The sequence below is a fragment of the Fusarium redolens genome (genome assembly GCF_020744475.1).
Source record: "Fusarium redolens strain MPI-CAGE-AT-0023 chromosome Unknown BKA55scaffold_12, whole genome shotgun sequence".
Classification (NCBI taxonomy): Eukaryota; Fungi; Ascomycota; class Sordariomycetes; order Hypocreales; family Nectriaceae; genus Fusarium; species Fusarium redolens.
The window spans coordinates 157,009-179,879 of record NW_025763675.1 but is presented as its reverse complement, the minus strand read 5'-3'; the positions used below and the strand labels follow the sequence as shown (position 1 = coordinate 179,879).

Genomic DNA, 22,871 nt, shown 5'->3' with positions numbered 1-22,871 from the left:
ATGCGGTCTCTGGATCAGATAGTGGAGCTCAGGCAGTCAGCAACTAAACTTGTCACTAAAAATGCCCTCAGAACGTCTGAAAACAGTAATTAACCTGATGACTCACTGAAGCAACTTGCTAAGGAACCTTCGCCACTATGGATTGAGCGGGTAAAAAGGACCCTGCTTAAATCAACCAGGTATATTTGTTACAGGATGACTCTTCTAAGTGGAAATGACTCCTTGGCCGTTTATTAAGCAACTTCCAATTCTGTCAGCTCCAGAAGCTACCTTATTCCAAGGATCTATCAGCCTTGTAGAACTCAGCCTTAGGTAAGGTACCTCAAGGTAGGTCCTTAGATACCTTAGCAGCTAGCTTGGACCCTTCGACTCATCTCGCATCAAATCCAAATACGGTAAGTGATTATATCATCCTACTCCAGGCTCTCCCTCAACGCCAAGATAATCTGCTATCAAGCACCCTCATCATAAGGTACTCAGATAACATGATTCAGAGTCTTTTCATGACTCTAAACTAGATTTGTATATGCAGCCAGATGTCAATAGGAAATCCTTGCAGCATCATGAACTGCTCATCTCATGGTAACATGTTATGTACACAGAACAAAATAAGGGTTCGCATCCAGTATCCCTAAAAAAAAAAAAACCATCATCATGCCATTCGTAATCCTTTATCCCATCTTGCCCTGTTCAGGTCATGTTGCCACAACCCCTTTTGACCTCTCAGTCAACTCTCGGGCTCGCGTTCTCTCTCCGGATATCTACTGTCGCCTCGCCATTCACCCAACACATGGCGCTCGTTTCTCACTTCCCTGAGCTTCATCGTGATAGAGTTAATATACTCAAAGCACTTGTCCTCACAGAGTCCAGACAGGCGCCTTCATCAATACTTGTCTTCCTCGTACTTCCAACGCCATAAATCCTGCAAATCGCACCCTGTTCGAGTCCTTCGGCAGGGCCGCTACAAAAGTGACCTTGTCAGCATCCATCCTTGTGCTCTTTGAAGCATCGTTACCCTCCCCGCTCTCGGGCGGGGCTGCATTATTCAACGTACCAGTCTTAGCTTTGCCGCTCTTTTCATCGTCGCCGTCCTTATCGTCGCCATCTCCCTCTCCCTTCTGAGCCTCCAAGACTGGCAAGGCCGCCTTTTCAACTTCCATTACATGCGGCTGGACGATCTCTCCAGGTAGCGGGTAGGTAATGGCCACATCCCGACTCTCCAGGGGGAGGTTGGCTGCAATGCCCACAGCAAGCTCCACAATCATCGATGCGCTGCCATCCACACCAGGTGGTGGCGGGTTGCAAAGGAACTGGTAAAGACAGTTTGTCAGGGATGTCGTTGACTTGGCGATAAATGCATTGCGATTGTCGTTCGCAGCTGGTGAGTTAAGCTGTCGGTGCAAACCGTCCAATGATGTCATTCGCCAGCTCACAATCTTGTTCGTCAAGGCTTCGAACTCTTCCTGGCTAGTCAAAGTGTGCGTGTTGCTTCGAATGCCCAGCTCAATCTCCTTGAGAGACTGGCTTAGCTGCGCATCCAATCCAGGGTGAAAACATTTGTTGAACACCTCCTCCATGATCCACCGCGAGATGACGGCGCGTCCAATAGCTGTCATCTCAGCCTTTCCGGTCTTGAGTGCTTCTGTGCTGACATACTTGTCAAGCCATTGCGGCACACACCGCCAATCTTTTCGAATGTTGAACGAAAGGTTGTTAATGGCACCATTGAGTCGGTTAAATCGTGTCGAGTATTCACTGTCATCGAGGGCGGTACGCGATTGCGACATGCGCTGGTTGGCGACTGCATTCTGGAGGTGCACGATTTGACCATTGAGCGCCTCAATCTGTCCCTTACCATCAAAGTAGAGTCGCTTGACGTTCTTGTATTTGGTCACTGCAAATAATCAGTATCCTGTCCTCACTGCGTCAAGGTAGAGATTCTTCCAGATTGCACTTACACAGGTCCTTGAAAGACTTGTCGTTTTCGCCAGCCTCAGCTGGGACTGCAGATACTGGCTGGGGGCTGTCCCGTCCTTGATCCACGGTTTGACCATCATACGGAGATGGGCGATCGCCACGGTAAGCCGGTGACTGCCCGGCCGACTGCGGCGGCACGGGAGGTAGCGGGTTCATGTTGTTCATAGAGTTGGCGGGACGGTAAGTGGGAGGCGGGCCACCGGGGACATCGGCCTGCCCACGCAATTTATCGGAGTCAGGACGGCGCGCGGATGGAGGTCCTCCGGTAGGTGGTGCCATACCGGGTTGCTGTGGTTGAGTAGTTGTCTGTTGAGCAGGAGGGAGGCTCGGGGTTGAACCTTGATTCTGTATATACAGGGCGTGGTTCACAGCAGGCGAGTTGGTTGCTGATTGCAGTTTGGCCGAACGCTGGTCCGAGTCGGCGATAGGCGATTCATGCGAGAACTGAGAGACTGTTTCAGGGTTCTGAAACTGTGCGCTGGGGCCTAAGTGTGCGGGAGCTGATCGTAGATCTCCACCTTGATTACCACCCTGGTGATAGTTGCCTTGCTGTTGAGCGTTTGAAAACTGATAAGGCTGTTGCGAAGGCGAATGCTGTGGTGGGTTGAGAGGCGATTGTTGCTGGTCGTACACGTTCGTCTCGTAACCGCTTTGTGGTTGTTGGTCCTCCGTATGTACCTGAACGTGGGTTTGCGGCGGCTGCTGTTGGTGCTGCTGCTGTAGCGGGGCCTGGCTTTGGTTCTGGTGATAGGCGGCGTCCTCGTAAGGCTGTTGCTGCTGCTGATGTTGCTGTTGGTCTACCTCACCAGAAACTTGGCGAATGGTGTTGTGGAGCGAAATTCGTGAAGTCTGTGAAGGTGATGGCTGGTTAGATTGATGCGCGGTATAGTGTTCATTGATATCGTCGAGACCCTGACGAGACGAAAGCTGGGGTAAAGGGGAATGTTGACTCTCGGGGAGCTGCTGGACCTGCTGAGGAGCTCAGCTTGAGCTGGCGGACGCGGCGAGGGCGGCTAACGCAAATGGTACGGCACAGTAGCCAGAATTAACGACTGGGGCTTGGGATTGGGCTGGAGATGATAAAGGAGATTGGGTCAAGTTCTGGACTGGGCTTGACGGCTGTGGCTGGCGGAATGCTATGCCGAGTAACAGGTAGAACAGAGAGGTAGGCGGAGTGAGATTGGGAGTAAGATTGGGGTGTTGGGCTGGGCTGAGAGAGGGGAAGAGACAAGTGCACAAACAGGATAGGAAGACTGGGGGTTCCAGCTCACAACTGGCAAGGAATAGAACTAGAGAAACAAGAAAAACAAGGAACGATTCAGAAGAGAAAGGCGGTGGATTGCTCACCCGCTTGGAAGGCCGACGTGCAAGGCCGCCAGTATTGTCGTAGGATTGGCTGTTATTGTGGCCGATGCTTATGCTATGGTGGTGCTGGCCGTCAGACGCCCCACGATTGGACCCAGAAAATATACCCTTAATCAATTTTCGAGTCGAGCGCTTCTCAGCAGGAGCTGTTTGCTGTTGTGCTTGTGCCTGTGCCTGTGCCTGTGCCTGTGCCTGTGCCTGTGCCTGTGCCTGTGCCTGTGCCTGTGCCTGTGCCTGTGCTTGTGCCTGTGCTTGCTGCTGTTGCTGTTGCTGTTGTAGCTGCTGGGGTGGAATTTGGCCGTAACGGTTCAGGTCCTCTACGGATGAGGTCTGGAGGTTGTAAGGCGTGGCAGCGCTATAACGAATACTCTGCGAACGACCCAGGCCCGGGTCATTGAATTCGCTTTGCGGTTGATGAGGATCAAACGCAACGTTGGAAAGGTTGGAACTCTGCTGCTGCTGTAAAGAAGGAGGATGTTGATTAATGTTAGCACCGGTTGTGCTACTGGCGGCTGAAGGCGAGCTATAAAGATGCGGCGGGGGAGGGGCGCCAACGGAAGCGGAGGAGGGGGAGGGCAGTAACGGTAAGGAACCTTGAGGCTGCTGTTGTTGCTGCTGCTGGGGATGTTGGAGATGTAACGGCGGCTGTTGATTCTGCAGGTAGTGAGAGGGGGGAGGCGGCTGTTGTGAATCAAAGGACTCGCTCGAGCTGAAGGCGGTATTATGGGACGAGGACAAGGCTGAATGGGGGTTTATGCTGGAAGGATTGTTGGCGCTCGCATTAGCACTGACACCAGGACTGGCACTGGCAGCGTTGGCATTGGCACCGACCGAGTGCGAGTGGCCGAAGTGGGCGCCGTGGGAGGCTGAGTCTGCCTCGTCGAGGAGTTGCTGGTGCTGCTGGACTTGATAGTGTTGATCCTGCTGAGCCTGGTGGCTTGGTTGACGCTGGTGGCCTGCCGCTTGAGGTGTCGCAGCACTACCGCCTGTCGGAGTCTGGCTGTTGTTCGTCGGGGTTGAAGTCGCAGGCGTCTTGGACGAGTTTCGCGGCTCACTGAGCGCATGCGATGACCGGTTGCTGTGCTTGCCGAGGAAGTTCCTCATACTGCGATTGCGATTGTCGTTGCGGACGGCAGATGAGGAGGGAGTTCGGAGGAGGTAATCGCGCACAGCGAGTGTTGAGGTCGGAGAGAATGGAACAGGCGGAAGATATGGGAGGAAGATGAGAGAGACAGAGCCCAGTAGTTAGGTAGTCTACGAATCCAATGCCAGCTAAGGTAAGTCCTGTAGATTACCTATCGAAATCGGGGGGGCAGTACATCAGAGTAACCTATGGAGGGTACTTCTTAGACCTATAGAAGCAAACTAATGGAGGGCACCGATCGGACGGGACGGGACACGACGCAAGCTGCCCTGCCTGTGTCTTGGTGGGTGCCCGTACTGAACCCGCTGCCATGGATGGGCCGTAGTGGATGTCCAGTGCCTTACTTGCTACCTAGGTGCAGACCTCGTGGACACCGAACATCCATGGATCCCTGAAGAGATTGGGTAGCAGAGGGGTGATAAGGCGGATACAGTACCACTCGCTAATATGTCTTTGGGGTTGTGTTCCGAGCCATCAACTTGATCAATTGCGCGGCCGATGCTATTCATTCGTGTCTATGGGGTTCATCTGGTGTTGACACGAATAAGACAAGGTCTACGTTCAAAACACAGCCTCTACTGACTATACCATGTGGCGCTGCATTCGTATGATGACAGGCAGGCCTATATTTTATGACGAAGACCCTGAACTGGATTGCGAAACGGAAAGTTACAACATGTTACCCAAGGCTGATCATTTTAAACGGATGGTTTGTTACCTCTTGGCATAGAACCATGCACAAGACAACTCCAGTTGAGACAATTGGACATTGGCCAAGACCAAGATTCCAGCAGCATTAGCACGTTCCATGTAAAGCTGCCAATCTCCTCTACTGCAGGTGACATATTCTGGAATATCAACAGCTGTCCACTAGCGTAGGCGATATGCACTACAACCCTTGGATGGTCAGCATCGCGTTGGTTGAGTCTTTTCTCCTCTACACAAGTTCGTCCACTTCCAAGCTTTCCCGTACATGTCAGCAATAAGCCCTCCTATGAGAGCTAGTACTTCAAGCTTTGGTCACCTCTAACTTGCGGTTCATCAGCCTTGTCAGAAGTTGTGTTGGTCAGTCCTTGTTTCTTGAGCGGAATACGGCGCCCAGACGGGCCTTGTGGACACTTGATTTTGTTGAAAGGAGGCTGTGTCTGCGGGCTGGGATCCAATATGTGATCCTGCGGTTGAAAGACGATGCCGCATGTTGCCGGTTGTCTTGCTGATGATTGATATAGTCCAAGGCGGTCATGTCGCTTTTAATATCTCTAAGGGAATCCAGGATATCTTATCATTGATTCATCTTATATCATGTCGATTGCTATCACATGAGAGCTCTACAACCCAGTCTTTTTAACTGGTCATCTTTAAATTTGAATCTCCGTGCATCCCACAAGCCGTGCGTACCCTGGCAATTTGATACTATGAATAGCAACTCATAAGCTTCCTGTCAAACAGGGGTGTGCTGATCCAGTGTTGAGTGTGGCAGCACAAGAATTTCGCCATGTCTCTCATGAGGAGTTAGTATCCGACTTCTGGCTGTGGTCGATATCTATAATTTCTCTGTTCTGATGAGCTACCATGACTTGGAAAAGGTGTCTCTTTTCAGCCTACCCTGCCTTGTATGGTCCATCTGGTTTGAGACTGATCTAGGGGAGGCAAGAAAATTTGGGACCTTTATCCTAATTGATAAAAACATCTGATCTAAAGGCTTTCTAAGTCTCTACTAAATCTACCTAAATCTTTTTATCTCTTAGGATAGAGGTCCTAAGTTTTCTTGCTCCCTGAGGACTGATCCTTAAGCCTCAAGATTGTGACACCTAGACCCTATAAGTGGACATGTGTCCAAGGCAAATTCCAAATATGAAGGATCTATTTATGAGAACCACCTGCGAGCATGATACTGCTGCAGATACCGTCGCCTGATGGTACATCGTCGTATTTTATAAGTTGACGGAACTCGGGCTCATATATCAACGTCTATATCTAGGGTAGGCTTGATTAGGTGAACCATCATTCTCCAAGCTGGTGATTAATTAATTCAGCGACCATGACCTTCATCTTTCATAATTCGGCTTCCAACCCACGTAATGAGTCCGAGGACATTGGTATAAAAAACCGAACCTTCAGAAAATCTTGAATGCTCTACAAGAACTCATCCGTTTTGAATATTCACACAAACGTTACCTGATCCAACCTGTAAGCAGGTGATATAACAACTAACCATTCACTACCACCTCTGAACCAGAACAACCTGCCATCATGTGCTTTGGCGCGACCTGCCCAACATGCTGTGAGTTCCTGTCATTGCCTCGAGGCCAGTTGCGTTTGCGAGATATTAATTAAAGACTATACAGCCAAGAAGTCGTGGCGTGGATGCGGTAACCACCTTCAACAAGTCTTCGATGGAGTGCCACAGGCTGAATGGTGTACTTGTACTCCCAAAACCAAGATTGGCGGCAAGGAATTTCCTCCCGCGGCTCCCATGCAGATTCCGGGCTTGAATTGGATCTCTGGCATGCTTGGGGGAGGTAACCGTCAAAATCATGGCGGTGATAAGAAGCCGGAGCTATGAAGTTATACGGACATCTTATCTCTGCCATGCTATCACCCAGTTGCCTGGATAACATGAATGCGGGGATTTGCAGGGGTGAGAGGTCCGGAAGTCGGTAGTTTGAACTTCATGACATGAAATAGGGCGTCGAGTCATATGCATAAATGCCGGGGTTGGGATTTGGAGTACGGGGAAGTTTCAACGTTGGTTGTTTGCATGTACAGTAGAAGAGAACGAGTGGCGTGCATGAGCAGTTGGACGAATTAAGAAGAAGTTGTACTATGTAAATCGTTGTTGAACTTGTATAGAAATTGAAACATTTCTAATGTCAAGATTCGTAGATGGCCATTTGACATGGATGTTATCATTGATCCCAAAAGCAAGTGGACACGGGAATCCCCAGAATGTGGAGATGACCTTACTCAACGGGGGACAAAGACGCGACAACCAGATACGGATATGTAATAGAGAGACGATCAAAGGGCGTAACTGGTTATAAACTGACTTATCTTTCGGTTACGCAGCAATTCCCCCCACACGAAGTAGGCAATTCGGGCTTGGACCCGAGGAGTTGGAGTCATATCGGAGCGCTTCTATCTAAGACGCCTCGTGATAAGAACCTCAATCTAGCCGGCCAATGGTAGGCTCCAACTCTCCCTCCTTCTCTTCATGAATTGAGAGAAGTAACCGTCAATTATCCAAGTCAAAACATATCAACGTTGTTATAATGTTGATACTATCACCAAGCTTCATGCTTGGAGCTGGCGCTCTCCTTCTCGCTACTCATATCATTATCCGCCTGACTTCGGCTACGGCAAAGGTTCCCGGTCCCTTTATATCCAACTTCACGTCACTTGTACTGAAATGGCACGAACTCAACGCCAACCGTACCGTGTACATTCACGAACTTCATAAGAAATATGGCTCGGTTGTCAGGGTCGCACCTAATGAGGTCTCCTTCACTTCGATTGATGCTCTCAAAGAGATCTATGGTTCCGGTGGTAGCGGATATGACAAGACCGAGTTCTATGACCTCTTTCAAGTCTACGGCAAGCGGTAAGATCTCACATTATAGGAGTGAGATGTTGGTTCTGACTGTGCCTCGCAGAACAATGTTCTCAACCCTGGTTAAAGGCGATGTAAGTTCAAGTTGGGAGCCGTGATGTTTAGTCAAGCTGAATTTTTGACCAGCATGCGAAACGACGGCGGATGATTGGCGATAGATATGCCAACAGTAACGTGATGAAGCAAGCCCCCCTGGCCGGGATACAAGAACGCTCCAAGAGGTTTGTTGAGCGCTGTGCTGACTCACCTGACAAGACGGCAGACGTATTTGTAAGTTGAGTGTTCGAGGCTTTTTCAGGAGAATGCTAACAAACTGATATAGAGAGGTTAGTTCCGATTATAAGGGGCAAGCCCGATTCAAGAAAGACACAGCTGACCAAACCAGCGTTGCACGCATATGCTTGTGATTGTGTTACACACCAGTTGTTCCACCCATATGGAAGCAACTGCCTGCAGAACAAGGACGATGAAGAAATGATGCATCAAGTTGCTGCCGATGACAGTCTTCAAAGTAAGCTAACGTATCCCAAGGATCACGCATTGGAGCTCACAAGAGAACTTAGACCGTCTGGTTCAATACTATAGCCCGATTCTTCACCGTCTTGGATCCAGCATTCTGACTAGCTTTGCCAAACCCCGACTGATTCCCCTGGCCGACAACTTTGTCATTGAAAACGCCAAGGAAAATGGTGCAGCAGATTTCACCGTCTTGAACCGGCTCAAGGAGAAGGATAGCGTCCTTGATACTATCGACATGGCTGCCGAGTGTCTCGATCACATGGCCGCTGGCATCGATACAACCGGCGACGTTCTCTGTTTCTTGATGTGGGAACTTTCACAACCCCGATCGATAAAGTATCAACGACTTCTACGAGAAGAGTTTCGAAGCAAGCCTGACGCCCACTTTGACGAGTTGCCCATGCTAGACGCCGTACTAAACGAGGGACTGAGATGTTTCCCCGCGATTCCAATGTCATTGCCTCGATACGTTCCCCACGGTGGCCGTGTCATTGATGGATTCTCCTTACCCGAGAAGACAGTTGTTAGTTGCCAGGCCCTTTCAGTTCACCGAATCAACGATCATGTTTTCCCTGAGCCGGACAAGTTCTACCCTGAAAGGTGGTTGGAAGCTGAAGGAGATGCCGACCGACGAAGACATCAATGGGCCTTCTCCAGCGGAGGAAGAGGATGCATTGGAAAACAGTGAGTAGCTCTGCTGAGTGTAAAGAGGGAAGATATTAATGCGTGTTGTAGCCTTGCCATGGCGGAAATGAAGACCCTGCTGCGAGACGTGTATTCACGATACGAGACTGGGCCGGATGAGTCAATGAAGAGCGAATCTATGGTGATGGACGATCAACTGATCTCCTCGCGACCTCTCGGAAAGCGATGCCTCCTTAGATTCGTGCCTTTGAAGGGCTGAATTATAGTTCAGAGGCTACGACAACGAGCTGATGAGCATTGGTGATGAGTTAGGAGACTGATCTGGGCATCAGAATCGCGATTAGGACACACGCCAAGGACAGGTTTCTCCAATACAGTGCAGTTGTCATAGATTCAAGGATGGGATCGGCAACGCGGCGATAGGGGATATCAAAAGTTCAAACAACTTCAGCTGAAGGGTAGAGACAATACCTATGTTAGAGAAACTCACAATCAAAAACCAAACAACAGATCGTAATTGCATTTGTCAGTTGGAGTTTGTGGATTTTAAATCCGAACACACCGATGCTGTATTTGTCATTCTCCGACTGCGTCCCGCAATCACAACGTGAACTCCAAGGCATCCAACCCAACCAACCATCACTCAAATCGATGCGAGTGAAGTGGGAGGTTGCGTTGCCTGGCCTGACTTGCACGTGTACAGTGTGAGGAAAAGTCGATATTGGATGGGCTTGGCACCCATGGGACAGACTCGACAGAGACTCCCCCGCCTCGCGAAGCGAGTTGTGTAATAGTGGATCACTGCCTAGGACGAGCGCTACGAACCAGGTGAGGTGCTGAAAGTTCTGCCTGTCACTGTTGGAATTCTGTGAAACCTCCACTGGAACCTCACTCAGCTTTTAGTTAAAGTTTTCTTGCTAGCGTTTTAAACTTTGGAAAAATCAGTCTTCGTAACTTCTTTGTTGGTGAACCAGTATCAAACACAGTCTCAAACGGTCTCTGTACTACTAAAATCTAGGCCATTCTCTGACAGCTGTCATCACAAAATCAAAGGTATTGGTTCTTCTGATGTTGGTTGACTTGACTGAATCTGAGGTTGTGTCAGGTTTTTTTGCCGCCTGCCCCATTCTTTAGCGTCCCCTCCGGGCTTCCAAAAACAAAAATCCCGGTCGGCCCTAACATCGCCCCTCCTTCCTCATCCTTCTTAACTCACCTCGTTGCTCCTCTTTCGCATTTTTTTCTTCTCCTCAACATCACACTCTGCATCTCATCGAGACAGCAAAACTCAACTCAACTCAACTCAACCAAACGCCCTTAAGTCTATCGCGCCAAGCGCATTTCACTCTCATACTTGCCTGTTGACTCTTCCGGTCGCAGCGCGCATCGCCTACCTGACTTCCCCACCCACCACTCATACTTGGCTCACGAACTTCGCATTGTTTATAGTGTTGGCCTTGAAGCACCATCTTCGCCGGTCTTCGCTTGCTCCCTACGTAATCGGACCTCCCGAACACATATATCCGCCGAACCACACTGCTGTTTATGTATCAGCACGACCATCACTCCGTCTTCAGACACCTCTTCAAGCTGCAGTTATTTCGCATACCGCGAAAGCCTTGTAGCCCCGACATCAGTTCCGACGGTTGAAATCTAGAGACACCACTGTCGTCTATGCATTACCACCAGCATCCGATCATACATCCGGTCTGCCACATGTCAATCAAAAATCATCAAGAGCACTGAAACCTTCGTTGCTCCGCCCACCCTCAAGTCATCTTCTGCTACCAAGACTATACATGACATCCTCGTCATCTCACGACTCTATCAACCACTAGCCTCGCATACCAGCCTTGCCCTGTCAACTTTATCTCTCAGACAGCACTAATCACTCAATACCGTCACCATGGCTCTCGTCAACGTTCGCCGCGATGTCAGCGATGCTTTCTATCGTTACAAGATGGAGCGTCTGCAGACCAAGATTGAAGGTAAAGGAAACGGTATCAAGACCGTTGTCGTCAATCTGAGCAGCGTTGCTGCCTCTCTTGCCCGTCCTGGCTCTTATGTCATCAAGTACTTTGGTTTCGAGCTTGGTGCTCAGACCAATATTGATCCCAAAGACGACCGTTGGATCATCAACGGTGCTCACGATGCTCCCAAGCTTCAGGATCACCTCGATGGTTTTATCAACAAGTTCGTCCTCTGCAAGAAATGCAAGAACCCCGAGACCGATGTTGTCATCAAGGATGATCGTATCCTGCTTGACTGCAAGGCCTGCGGTCAGCGTACCGATGTTGACATCCGCCTGAAGCTCAGTGGCTTTATCCTCAAGAACCAGCCCAAGAAGGGCAAGAAGGACAAGGCCGAGCGTAGGGCTGCCAAGAAGGCTCGACAGAACGGCAACGCTGCCAATGGCACCAACGGTCAGAATGGTGCTGGCAGTGATGAGGCATCTGAGAACGGCTCAAACGAGAACGGCGACGAGGACGTTGGCAGTGACGACGAGTTTCAAAAGGTTGCGGCTGAGGCCGCCGAAGCCGCTCAGGAGAACGAAGTCAAGGAGCATGAATGGGCTGTTGACATGAGCGAGGAAGCTGTCAAGGCCCGTCAGGCCTCTCTCCCAGGCGAGTTCAAGCAGAAGCTCAACATTGGCGATGATGATGATGAAGAAGGCGAGGGTGGCCCCACCGTCTACGATGAGCTTGGTGACTGGATTCAGTCCCAGGCCGAAGAGAAGGGCAGCGTCGACAAGGTCGAGTCCATCGACATCTATGTCAAGGCCAAGGAGCTTGGTATTGAAGGCAAGCATCGTAGTGTTCTTGTTCTTGTCCAGACCATCTTCGATAAGAACATTGTTGCTCAAATCCCCAAGCGTGCTAGCATGCTCAAGCAGGTATGTCGAATCTGTTTTTAACGAAGCACCCATGTACTAATATGTCACAGTTTGTTACTTCTGAGCGTCACGAGAAGGCTCTTCTTGGTGGAACCGAACGTCTCGTCGGTACTCTGGCCGCTGACCACCCCGAGATGTTCCAGTCTATCGTCAAGATTCTCCAGCTCTACTACCATTATGACTTGATCAGCGAGGAGGTTGTGACCAAGTGGGGATCCAAGGCTAGCAAGAAGTACACCGACATCTCCACCTCTAAGAAGGTTCGCAAGGCTGCTGAGCCTTTCTTGACCTGGCTTGCCGAGGCTGATTCGGAGGAGTCTTCTGACGAGGAGTGAAATCCCTATTCGTGTAGTCTTTCTTCCCGTGTGATACTTGATTTGCTCTGTGTCTTGTGTGTTTTGCTGGCAGGCTTCTGTGGTGCATTGTTGCATTCACTATGTCGACAGCTCAGTACAGTTTGTGCTCTCTGATACTCAGGTAGTTTAATTCTATTATTGGTCTTTTGCCTGGAACCTGATATTTTTGATGTGATCTTCCTCTTGATGAGTACAAGAGATCGTGCTGCAAGTGTTCGTGATTGAAGACTAGTTCACACAAAATATGGGGATATTGCTTTGCCCATTGCCAGTTCTCCTGAGCCTGGTCTACAAGTACAGATATCTCACACAATTATTTCGACATACTCCATCTCAGCATTATACATCTGTCATCGTGGCCTCCTTTGTCTCGGCGACCTTGGTGGTATCTTCCTCCTCGTCCTTCATAGCTGTGTCCTCACTCAAGCCCTGCTCGCCCTCACTCTCCCCATATATGTAATTCCCAATAGCCTTGACAGCTTCAACGTCATCGTCGTTGACGATTGATGTGTCGAATACCTCGTCGATCTTACCTGGCTCAAGCTCTGTAGGAAGTTTATTCGAGATCTCTTGAATGGCAGATTCTTCTTTGCCCGAAGCCTCAAGGCGCTGCTTGAGAAGTTCAGGGGTAGAGGTCGTAATGAGCACGTAGCGTGCCTGGAAGTCCATATCTTTGGCATATTTGGCAGCCTGACAGGGAACTTGTCAGTAAAATACGTGGTTTCATGGATGTTTGACTTACTTCGAGATCTAGTTCGATTATTGGCACTTTGCCACTCTCTGAGATAGCCTCGATGGCCTTGGAACTAGTCCCGTAATCGACGCCATCCCGAGTACCTGATTCTATCAAGCGATCCCCATCACGTAGCTGGTTGAACTCTTGTTGCTTGACAAAGTGGAAACTCTTGCCGTTGGCTTCACCCTCAACAGGCTCTCGTGTGGTATGACGGACGACAGGAGCGAACACCCCCTTTCGCACTTCCATAAGCTTTCTGATGATGGTTGACTTGCCTACGCCTGTGATGCCAGAGATGATGATAGGTTCTCGGTTGGGGGGCATATCTTCGTCATTTGCTGTGGGCTCAGCAGTGTCTTCAGTATCATCCACTTCTGTGAGCTCCTCGAACACGATATCAATCTTCTTGGGATCTTCAATCTTATCGAGCGCAGCAAGTTTTGAGCGCGCTGCGATTCGTAGTGCTCTCCAGCTCTTGCTGGCCTTGCCAGCGATAGCAGCAGCTTTGGTTTGGTCGTTTGTTGGCATCTCGATCTCAAAATCGTCATCGGCAATTTTACGTTTGAATGTATCGAGCTCTGGTAGCTCATAACGCTCCTTGGCTTTGAGTCGACTCATTGCTGTTTCTTCATCCTCTTCCTTGAGAAAGTCCAGGGAGACAGAGCCCATAGGGACGGACCTTAACCGCTTACTGGTAGCCATTTTCTGAACGTTGGCCTTTGCCTCAAGAAAGGATGCCGGCGAGACTGGGTCTCGTTTGATGGGATGACAGCCTTCAACCTTCCAGCGAACCCAGTTCTTGTCTCTAGCCAGCACGGTTTCTACCATTCGATAAAAGTATGGACCATCAGCACCCTGGCGGAGATAGTCCGCAATAGTCTTTTTCATGTCACTAGCCCATTCAGCCTGAAAAATGATTAGCTGAAGCGCTCTCTGCTGTGATCGCAGTTCCTGATAAACGTACGTCTTCGTCACTTAAGACTTGGTCACTGTACATAACGGCCTTATTTACGCTGGCATTGGCGGGAAGAGCTTCTGTAAGTCGCTCCCGTGCTTGGCTGGATAGTGAGATGAGGAAATCCATGATGATGAGAGCTTGCACAAGGATATGTCGACGGAAAGACAAATCACTGATCTGCAGTTGTTGTTAGCTTAAACTCGAGTCAGACTGAGTTTGTGAGACAATACCTCCAAGTCGAATAAATCTTTACTAGTGAGATATTTGGGATTGAACGTGCTGGAACTCTCATCTTCTTCACCACTCTCTCGTTTTCGTTTTAGGCTTCGTCTTGAATCGTTGTGCACTGTTTGAAAGACTTTCATTGTGGCAGCTAGACCCTCCTTGAAAGACGACAGATTTGTTGTCTCAAAAAGCTTTTTGGGTTGACTGAAGTATTCCTGAAGGGACCAGAATAGTGGATAAAGCTCGTCTGTCGATAGGGGCTTCTCCTTGCCTGCCTTTTTGACATCGGTTGACTTGGGTGTGGACTTTGACTCTGCCTGCTCCTTTGGTCGCTCTTCTGGCTCGTCCACAGCCATCTTGGATTCATCATCGGCTCGTGTCGCCTCGTAGGTCGTGACATTCTCGACATGGTATTCGCCTCGGAGGTTCACAGAACTCTTGTCGCCCAGCGGAAAGCTCTGGAACATGAAGATGAAGACGCGACCACAGAAAGCAGTATCTTCTGCACGAGATAGTCGGCGCAACAATTCGTTGCATGTTCGGAGAATAATCAATTGCTTTTGTTTGAAATGGTTTGCTGTAATTCGTTCTCTCCTCGATTCAAGGAAGTCAAAGATCTTACGACATCCAGCAATAGTTTGACTGTCCAGTAGTTCCTCTGCTAGCCAAAACAATAGCGCAGGATCACATTGCCCATCGTCGGAAAGAATCGACAAGATGTCGAGTAGGTTCCACACCTTGACGTAGTCGGGAGAATCGATGGTGGTTGTCGCCTATTTTGGTCAGCGCAAGGCGCGGATCGCAAGGGAGAGTCGGGGTTTACAATGAGTTGACTGAATATGTTACGAGCCGCAGTTTCTATTATAGCAAACTGTCGCCCTTTATCGACCGTTAACGTAGCGCCTTCAGCAGCTGGACTAGAAACGTTGGCTGCGGTTGTGGATACTCGGCCTGAGAGGTCGTCGAAATCGGACTTGCGCAACGCTGGTTCAATCGCCGATGTTTGCTTGGCGGTCTCTGCTTGGGACAGAAACTCTTCTAGCAAAGTTGTGAAAGCTGCGATCGCCGGCGCAGCTGGATTCTCTATCTCTTGCGCGGCCATGATGCGCGACTAGAGGAGTCGTTGTGAATGAAAGTTCGTCGAGGCTATCATGGAGCGAAGGGTACCAATAGTCGTATTTATGCGCTGCGGTGCAAATATCGAATCGCAAAGTAGTTCTTAGATATTTCGTAAACGGTGAGAATGATTCGCTGGTGTGAGAAAAAAGGTGAAGTTTTGTTTTCTTTGATCAAGTTGATGAATGGGCACGCAGTTGAGCTTGGATTATATGTTTAAAGCGAGAAGGCTGAGACAGCGTGGGAGCAACACTAAAGTACCTCAAGAAATCGAAACCTATAGAATGTCCAAAATCACGTTGGGGATCAAGTATCTAATCATTGGAGCTACTTTGCCTGTGGCTGGACCCAGTCAGCGCGTCGCGTGGGTCTGCGAGGCTGAAATTTTGGAGACGGTTTGTTTGAGAGGCGCAGGTTACTTTTAGACATACAAGGTGCAAGCTTCCAAAGTTCAGCTTCGTCCTTCGAACTTATCATCGGTCACGCGACTCTTTGGCTCTGCCGCTTCATCTCATGAGCGAACTTTCGCGAACTACCCAAGAGGCTCATGACGACACGATAGTGCCACAATGCCAACAGTGAAGCGACTCAAGGGCAGCGGCGCTGCCAAGGCGCAGAAGCAGAACGAACCAAAGCCAAAAGTCAACGATGGACGACCAACCCCAGCCGAGGTGGAGGAGGAGGAACATCAGTTCGTCCAACTGGCGCGGAAGCATTGGTTGAAAGCTGGCAAGAAGCCAGCGAAGCCCAAGGTGAAGAACGATGTTCTCAAACAGAGTATCTGGGATGTACTCGAACGCGAGGGCTTCCAGTACAAGTCTCTTTTGCTTCTTGAGAGCCTGCAGACTTTGGAGAGGTATGACTGTCAGAATCCCGAGGAATTGGACATCAAATACTGACTGCAGGTTTTCTTCTTTTTAGTTATCTATGGCCGGGATACACAGAGGAAGCTTCTAACTTTCACGTTCTGTTGATTGCGCTCATCGCAAACGTGAAACATCGAGAACATCTCGCGACATGGAGTGAGTCGCCATTAGTTGCTCCCAGACCGATAACTAATTATTGTCAGCACTCTTCGAGGACCGACCCGCTGATTTCTCTTCACTTTTCCGCCGACTCTTGTCGATGATGCTCGATCGAACGCTCTCCGTTACCCTCCGGACTCAACTTCTCTGCTTCCTTATATATGCTTTCCAGAGTCTCGACTGCACTCTCGTCCGCAAAGAATGTGCTCCTCTTGTATCGATTGGTATTTGGCACAACTTGTCCACCGATTCATCGCGCGAAGCTAGTCTCGATCAACTCCCTCATCTACGAAAAGCCTGGAAGGCCGCGCACAAGCGATATGATGCCGCTGATGAGCCTAATAAAGCACGACTACGGTTCGAGCGATCTTGGCTTTATACACTTCTCCTTGACTTTTTGAGTCTGCTGTATACGGAGAACAGAAAGGCGGGTACGTAAATACGTTAGCCTCCTAACCTCCTGCGACATCCCACTGACAACATGTTTTTAGACCAAGTTCTCTACTGTGAGCGTTTCACTGAGTTCCTTACCGACCTCCAGGGCCAGCTTCCAACTAGACGATATGTCAATACCTTGATCCAGGATCTTCATGTTGTTCCTGCTATGCGACTATCACCAATGTTTAATGACGAGGAGAATACTCTTCTTCGCGATCTTCAGACGTTGCTTTCCCATTTTACGTTCTTTGATATCAATGACCAGACAGGCGCCCAGTATAGCATAACAGAGGCATACGACAAACATTGCGCGTCACTCGCGAAGTTGCAACGCATCGCTCTAAAACATTTCAGAGAGAAGCTTACGGTATTGGCTCTGTCAAACTATGGTGCCATTAACCAAAGGCATGAACTGCAGGCTTTACTGGCACCATTGACAGATGAAGAACTTTTGAGCCTGGTATCTCTGCTTGGTTTCCGAACAGCCTACCCCGAGAACTTAGAACTACCACTGGATCGCAAGTTGTTACTTGAAGTGCTCTTGTCTAATTTTGAGCGTAGAAAGACGTTTCAAGAGGCGGCACGAGATATGAGTCTGACACCAACCGAGGAGACGATATTCGATAACAGTTTTCAGCAGGCAGAGACTTATGATGGTTCGCATCCGATGGCTCTTCCTAAACTGAACCTCCAATATCTCTCAATAGGCGACTTTCTGTGGCGATCACTTATCTTGTATCGATGCGAGTCTTTCTATGGAGTTCGTAAGGATATTGAGACTGCTTTGAGGCGTTTACGCCCAGAGTCAAAGGGACCAGACGAAACAAACTTTGCCGGGTTTTCAAAGATGGCGATGCCCATCTCGAAGCCAGCTATCCTTGAGGTTGTGCCCCCTCTTGTCGGAGATGACAAGCCATCTACGGTACGCGCTGAAGTTTCGTTTGACGTTAGACGGCTGGGTGAAGGAGTTCGTAGAGAGTGGGATTCTCTCCGACAGGACGATGTTGTTTTCCTCATTGCAGTTGAGCCACCACAAGCAAAGTCCATCAGCAACGGAGGAGATACTTTGTCTGAGTCTGAACGACTGGGTGTGATAACTGTACGAACCGCCGAAATCCATCAAATTACCGACGATAAAGGTCGCCATGTTCGAGAGGGCGCAGGAAAACTTGACAACAAGCGCCGCATTCAACTCAAGCTGGACACACATGCTTATAGCAGAGATGCTGAGCGGGCGGCAGCTGGCAAGCCTGATGTTTATGACAAAATCAATCTTCTGCTGAGAAGAGGCAGGAGGGAAAATAACTTCAAGCCTGTGCTGGAATCTATTCGAAGCCTGGTGCTGTCCGATGCTCCTCTGCCGGAATGGCTTCATGAGGTATTTCTCGGCTACGGGGATCCTGCGGGAGCGCATTACAAGAACCTGCCAAACCGTGAACGCAAGGTTGACTTTAGGGATACTTTTCTTGACTGGCAGCATCTAGCAGAAAGTCTCCCTGGTAAGATCATTGATCCAGGTGACGACGTCTCTGGTAGCTTTGGACCGCCCTACGTCCTCGAGTCTGTCGAAAAGCAAGATGAGCCTCAGGGTAGCAAGCCTTCCAAAAAACGACGTCGAGATGCCGATCCTGCACTTATCGCCGAGATTGAGACTTTGAAGGTATCAAGTTATAAGCCACCCAACAACGGCCCTTATCCCGTTGATAATCCTAAGCTCAACTCGGTACGGTTCACTCCCGCTCAGATAGAAGCCATTACTTCAGGCACTCAACCTGGACTCACTGTCATTGTTGGACCTCCCGGTACAGGCAAGACGGATGTTGCTACACAGGTTATCAACAACATTTATCACAACTACCCCGAGCAGAAGACGCTTCTTCTTGCTCATAGCAACCAAGCCCTCAACCAACTGTTTGCCAAAATCGTTGCCCTAGACATCGACGAGCGGCATTTGTTACGTCTCGGACACGGCGAAGAGGATCTTGATACGGAAGGAAACTTCAGCAAGCATGGTCGAGTCGAGTCATTCCTCGACAACCGAGACCGCTATCTTTTGGAAGTGAGGAAACTAGCAACCAGCCTCGGCGCCCCTGGAGCTCATGAGAACTCGGCTGAGACGGCTGGCTATTTCAATAATGTTTACGTCGTTCCAGCATGGAACAGGTTCAAGCAGATCGCTTACGGCGAAGAATCAACCGCTGCTGAGATTGTGGCAGCCTTCCCCTTCCACTCATACTTTTCTGATGCCCCGCAACCTATTTTCCATCCTGAGAGCGACAAAGAGCAAGTGCTTGAAGTCGTAGAAGGCTGCTATCGTCACATCTCCAAGATATTCTCAGAGCTGGCTGACGCACTTCCGTTTGAGATCCTCCGACGAGATCGTGACAAGGCAAACTACCTGCTCACCAGCGAGGCGCGCATTGTCGCCATGACGACAACACATGCAGCCATCAGAAGAGGAGAGATTGCATCACTTGGCTTCCATTACGACAACGTAGTTATGGAGGAGGCTGCCCAAGTGACAGAGATAGAGACATTCTTGCCCCTGGCGATGCAAAAGCCTCGAAATGGCAAATTACCCCTACAACGGGTTGTTTTGTGCGGAGACCATTTCCAGAATTCACCAGTCATTCAAAGTCTAGCATTCCGTCACTACGCGAACCTTGAACAGTCACTGTTTTCAAGACTGGTCAGACTGGGCGTTCCTACGGTCACCCTCGACCAACAGGGCCGTGCTCGTGGTTCGATTGCAAGTCTTTACCAGTGGCGCTACCCCAAGCTGGACAACCTTCCTGAGGTGCAGACAAGTGCTGAATTTGTCCAGGCCAATGCCGGATTCAAGTTTGACTATCAATTTATCAACGTGCCTGACTACAAGGGTCGGGGAGAGGCTGAACCCACGCCACACTTTATCCAGAACCTTGGCGAGGCCGAGTACGCGGTGGCCATCTTCCAGTACATGCGCCTCCTGGGGTACCCCGCGGAGAAGATCACCGTTCTTACGACTTACGCTGGTCAACGAGCCCTTGTAAAGGATGTGCTCTCACATAGATGCGCCCGAAACCCCGTCTTTGGTATGCCCAAGGCGGTAGCTACTGTCGACAAGTACCAGGGTGAACAGAACGATTGTAAGTGAACTATTGTACATGTTATAGCAATCCCCAGACTAACATGTCCTTCAGATATCATTCTGTCGCTTACCCGAACGTCGCGTGTGGGCTATTTACGTGACGTGCGACGCATGACAGTAGCTCTATCTCGAGCAAGACTTGGCTTGTACATTCTCGGCCGCCGCGAGGTTTTCGAAGCATGCCCTGAGCTTCGACCCGCCTTTGACCTATTACTGCAAAGACCAGATAAGCTTATGCTGGTAACAGGAGAGCTCTGGCCTACAGAGAGAGAGGTCACTCAGGAGCTAGGAGCTGTGGAGGGCGAGGTACCGATGGAAGGCGTAGAGCACCTGGGTCAATATGTCTTTGAGATGACCAACACAAAGATCAAGCAGCTCGAGGCAGTGCAAGGAGGACTACCTGAGCCAATTATGGAAGAGCCTGAGGACGAGGAAGGGGGATATGGCAACAATGAAGGCGAGGACGATGACGAAGAAGAGGAGGTCGAGGCAGACATTTTGGAAGTTCGAGAAGGAGAGTAGAGATACTGATTGAAAAGCCACCACCTATTGTATCATTCGGACGGCGCAAGACAAGAGGAATTGTTGTTACAAGGACCTATATAGCATGAGAACCGAGGCACTGAATCTATACGCCAATCTTTGAGCCTCTAGCTGAACCTCACTGGCTCGTGTATTGACTTATTAGGTGTGCTCGTTAGAAATCACTATTTGCTACAACCGTTGAACAGTTGAACTCTAGCGCCATCGGTATGGGCAAAGAGCGGGTGATCGACAGTCTCCAGCAGAAAGCAGGAACAAGTGTGAAAAGTTTAAGGGTTTATTTCGGAAGTTTCTGATACTTGAACTTATTGAAGGTTTCTGACCATTTATATTATAAATGTACGCCCTTGCCGATTCTTTAGTATCTGCTTAACTGAATTGACTCAATATTTGAAGTTGTTCTGCAGCTAGTAAAGTCTGTTAAAGTTTTGGCTACATACTTTTTTCTTGACTGATTTCGACGATCGCACGTGTGATGCACATCATTACATCATGTATCAAATTCTCAAATTCTTTCAACTGTGACTGTGTCATTGGGTTGATTGCATCTCGTCATAATCAGGTGACTAAAGCTTTGAGAGTGGCTTTTGTTTTTGATGTGGTTTGAAGTATAACAACAGATAAGTCACATTAAGAGACTGACAAACAAGCAACATATCAAATGTGAAGCAAATCCTGGAAAGGTTTGGCTTGGGAAGGGTTATTCAGGGACACATTGAACAGTGATAAGGTGATAAGGTGAGACCCCTTCACAATAAGATCAGAACGGCCAATAATACTATATGAGAGGAGTCATTCTGGCTGAACTCGCCTCATCTAGGTCAAAGTAATGCTTGTCAAAGTGATGCTTGTATGAAATTAGTGGTTGCAAATGATAGTGAACTACCTAAGATAGGTAGCCCATCCCGCGCGTAGAAAGAGTCTCAAGGCTGCGTAATGACAATGTCAACAATCATGTTGCATTTGCTTACAAAAGAGGTAACAGCCGATGAACAAATAGACATCGATTGTTTTCATTGGTCATATAATACTATGACTCTTTTCTTGCCAACTCTTACATTGGTCTCAGCAGTAAGGACAGGCAGATGCTTTAACGGCGATGGTATCAAGCTCCTGTCATTTGTTAGAGTTTGGGCTAAATAACATGTTTGATATACATGCTATTATCTGTGCGGCTGATTTCAGGGCAATAAGAGCTGCTTATAAGAATCGACTGGCTCGGGTGTCCCTCCTGAGTATGAAGAAAAAGAGGAGAAGCAATTCATCAGATTCAGTCCTACTGCAGCCTGCAAGAATGATGCCTAGACCGGACCTTGCGGATTTAGTACGATAGTGGTGAGGTAGTGCGTGCAGGATTCTTGCTTTGGTGAGGTTGAACTAAGTTTGGCTCAGTTGGTATTGGGTAAGGTAGTTTGTTGTTGGCCAGGCCGCGAGTCGACAGCCCTGGTCAGTGAGTCAGTCCAGTCAGCCGTTTCATGAGAACGAATCAGGTTGTAGTTAAAGTCGGAATGACTGCTAGATATTCCAGTTTCAGAACTGTTTGTTACCCAAGTACAACTGTTTAGAGAATATACATACACCTTGCAACCTTGGTCCGAATAGGAAGAACCCAGAACTGACTCCCTTTGTTGTTATTGCCCCTGATAACAACCAGATGCCTGAAATAGCCAATATCCTCCTTTACCACTCCCGACATGCCCTTGTCTATTTATCTCTTCAGCAGATGCCCACGCCTGGCCCATGCGCTCCCACACCAGTGTCAGTTGTCACTCCACTCCTTGATGGGCGATTCATTGTTGTCGAGTTATCAATGGGGAGTGTTGGCGTGAGGCGTAGCAATCGCATGTTTTTATGACCGTTTCCGAATTGCCGTTTGTCCTAACAATATTGACATCACCCAGCCTTACGCCTTGTTTCGTTGGACAATGGCCTTCAGCGCGTACATCCAAAAAGTCGTAGCAATCGTACTGAATTCATCACCTGAGTGAGGATCGTCTTGGTGATGAGCACAGACAAGCCGACCCCTCGGACTGAGGACCCGCGTATCTATGTCCTTGCTAGTTTGCGTTGCTTGAGAGGTAAATATATCGTAGAAATCATACCAAATATGCCCGGAAAGCGCTGTGCAGGTACAATACTGAGGGCACACCATACATGTATATCAAATTGAATGAAACATACTCTGCCTAGCCTG

At 49.1% G+C, this 22,871-nt stretch overlaps 5 protein-coding genes across 5 annotated transcripts; 3 read left to right on the top strand and 2 right to left on the bottom strand.

Annotated features, from left to right (window-relative positions):
- Nucleotides 1-836: 836 nt before the first annotated feature.
- BKA55DRAFT_88799 (uncharacterized protein) lies at nucleotides 837-4,708 on the bottom strand. Its single transcript, XM_046201679.1, has 3 exons — nucleotides 3,325-4,708; nucleotides 1,959-2,826; nucleotides 837-1,894 (listed from the first exon to the last, which is right to left on the bottom strand). Exons 1-3 carry the CDS (start codon nucleotides 4,444-4,446, stop codon nucleotides 858-860), a joined length of 3,027 nt encoding a protein of 1,008 aa, XP_046046778.1. The 5' UTR covers nucleotides 4,447-4,708; the 3' UTR covers nucleotides 837-857.
- Nucleotides 4,709-7,758: 3,050 nt separating this feature from the next.
- BKA55DRAFT_595731 (cytochrome P450) lies at nucleotides 7,759-9,519 on the top strand (the record flags this gene model as incomplete). The annotated part of the gene is made up of 7 exons (XM_046195844.1): nucleotides 7,759-8,087; nucleotides 8,140-8,170; nucleotides 8,284-8,366; nucleotides 8,419-8,422; nucleotides 8,463-8,617; nucleotides 8,682-9,299; nucleotides 9,351-9,519. The coding sequence occupies 7 exons, from the start codon at nucleotides 7,759-7,761 to the stop codon at nucleotides 9,517-9,519; spliced, it is 1,389 nt and encodes a 462-aa protein (XP_046046777.1).
- A 1,644-nt stretch (nucleotides 9,520-11,163) lies between these two features.
- BKA55DRAFT_517398 (domain found in IF2B/IF5-domain-containing protein) lies at nucleotides 11,164-12,485 on the top strand (the record flags this gene model as incomplete). The annotated part of the gene is made up of 2 exons (XM_046188185.1): nucleotides 11,164-12,150; nucleotides 12,201-12,485. The coding sequence occupies 2 exons, from the start codon at nucleotides 11,164-11,166 to the stop codon at nucleotides 12,483-12,485; spliced, it is 1,272 nt and encodes a 423-aa protein (XP_046046776.1).
- Nucleotides 12,486-12,662: 177 nt separating this feature from the next.
- On the bottom strand, nucleotides 12,663-15,773 carry BKA55DRAFT_574317 (THO complex subunit 1 transcription elongation factor-domain-containing protein). Its single transcript, XM_046193297.1, has 5 exons — nucleotides 15,249-15,773; nucleotides 14,431-15,198; nucleotides 14,207-14,377; nucleotides 13,249-14,148; nucleotides 12,663-13,196 (listed from the first exon to the last, which is right to left on the bottom strand). Exons 1-5 carry the CDS (start codon nucleotides 15,525-15,527, stop codon nucleotides 12,846-12,848), a joined length of 2,469 nt encoding a protein of 822 aa, XP_046046775.1. The 5' UTR covers nucleotides 15,528-15,773; the 3' UTR covers nucleotides 12,663-12,845.
- A 50-nt stretch (nucleotides 15,774-15,823) lies between these two features.
- On the top strand, nucleotides 15,824-20,951 carry BKA55DRAFT_574316 (uncharacterized protein). The gene is made up of 5 exons (XM_046193296.1): nucleotides 15,824-16,397; nucleotides 16,463-16,563; nucleotides 16,611-16,997; nucleotides 17,058-20,132; nucleotides 20,187-20,951. Exons 1-5 carry the CDS (start codon nucleotides 16,111-16,113, stop codon nucleotides 20,654-20,656), a joined length of 4,320 nt encoding a protein of 1,439 aa, XP_046046774.1. The 5' UTR covers nucleotides 15,824-16,110; the 3' UTR covers nucleotides 20,657-20,951.
- The last annotated feature ends 1,920 nt before the right edge of the window (nucleotides 20,952-22,871 follow it).

Excerpts from the sequence above, each read along its gene's own strand:
- BKA55DRAFT_88799 (XM_046201679.1), bottom strand. The coding sequence starts at position 4,446 with ATGAGGAACTTCCTCGGCAAGCACAGCAACCGGTCATCGCATGCGCTC. Across the intron at positions 2,827-3,324 it reads CACGTCGGCCTTCCAAGCGG|ACTTCACGAATTTCGCTCCA; the intron begins GTGAGCAATCCA and ends TCACCTTCACAG. Across the intron at positions 1,895-1,958 it reads CAAGTCTTTCAAGGACCTGT|TGACCAAATACAAGAACGTC; the intron begins GTAAGTGCAATC and ends GATTATTTGCAG.
- BKA55DRAFT_574317 (XM_046193297.1), bottom strand. The coding sequence starts at position 15,527 with ATGGCCGCGCAAGAGATAGAGAATCCAGCTGCGCCGGCGATCGCAGCT. Across the intron at positions 15,199-15,248 it reads ACATATTCAGTCAACTCATT|GCGACAACCACCATCGATTC; the intron begins GTAAACCCCGAC and ends TGACCAAAATAG. Across the intron at positions 14,149-14,206 it reads AAGTCTTAAGTGACGAAGAC|GCTGAATGGGCTAGTGACAT; the intron begins GTACGTTTATCA and ends ATCATTTTTCAG.
- BKA55DRAFT_574316 (XM_046193296.1), top strand. The coding sequence starts at position 16,111 with ATGCCAACAGTGAAGCGACTCAAGGGCAGCGGCGCTGCCAAGGCGCAG. Across the intron at positions 16,998-17,057 it reads TACGGAGAACAGAAAGGCGG|ACCAAGTTCTCTACTGTGAG; the intron begins GTACGTAAATAC and ends ACATGTTTTTAG. Across the intron at positions 20,133-20,186 it reads CCAGGGTGAACAGAACGATT|ATATCATTCTGTCGCTTACC; the intron begins GTAAGTGAACTA and ends CATGTCCTTCAG.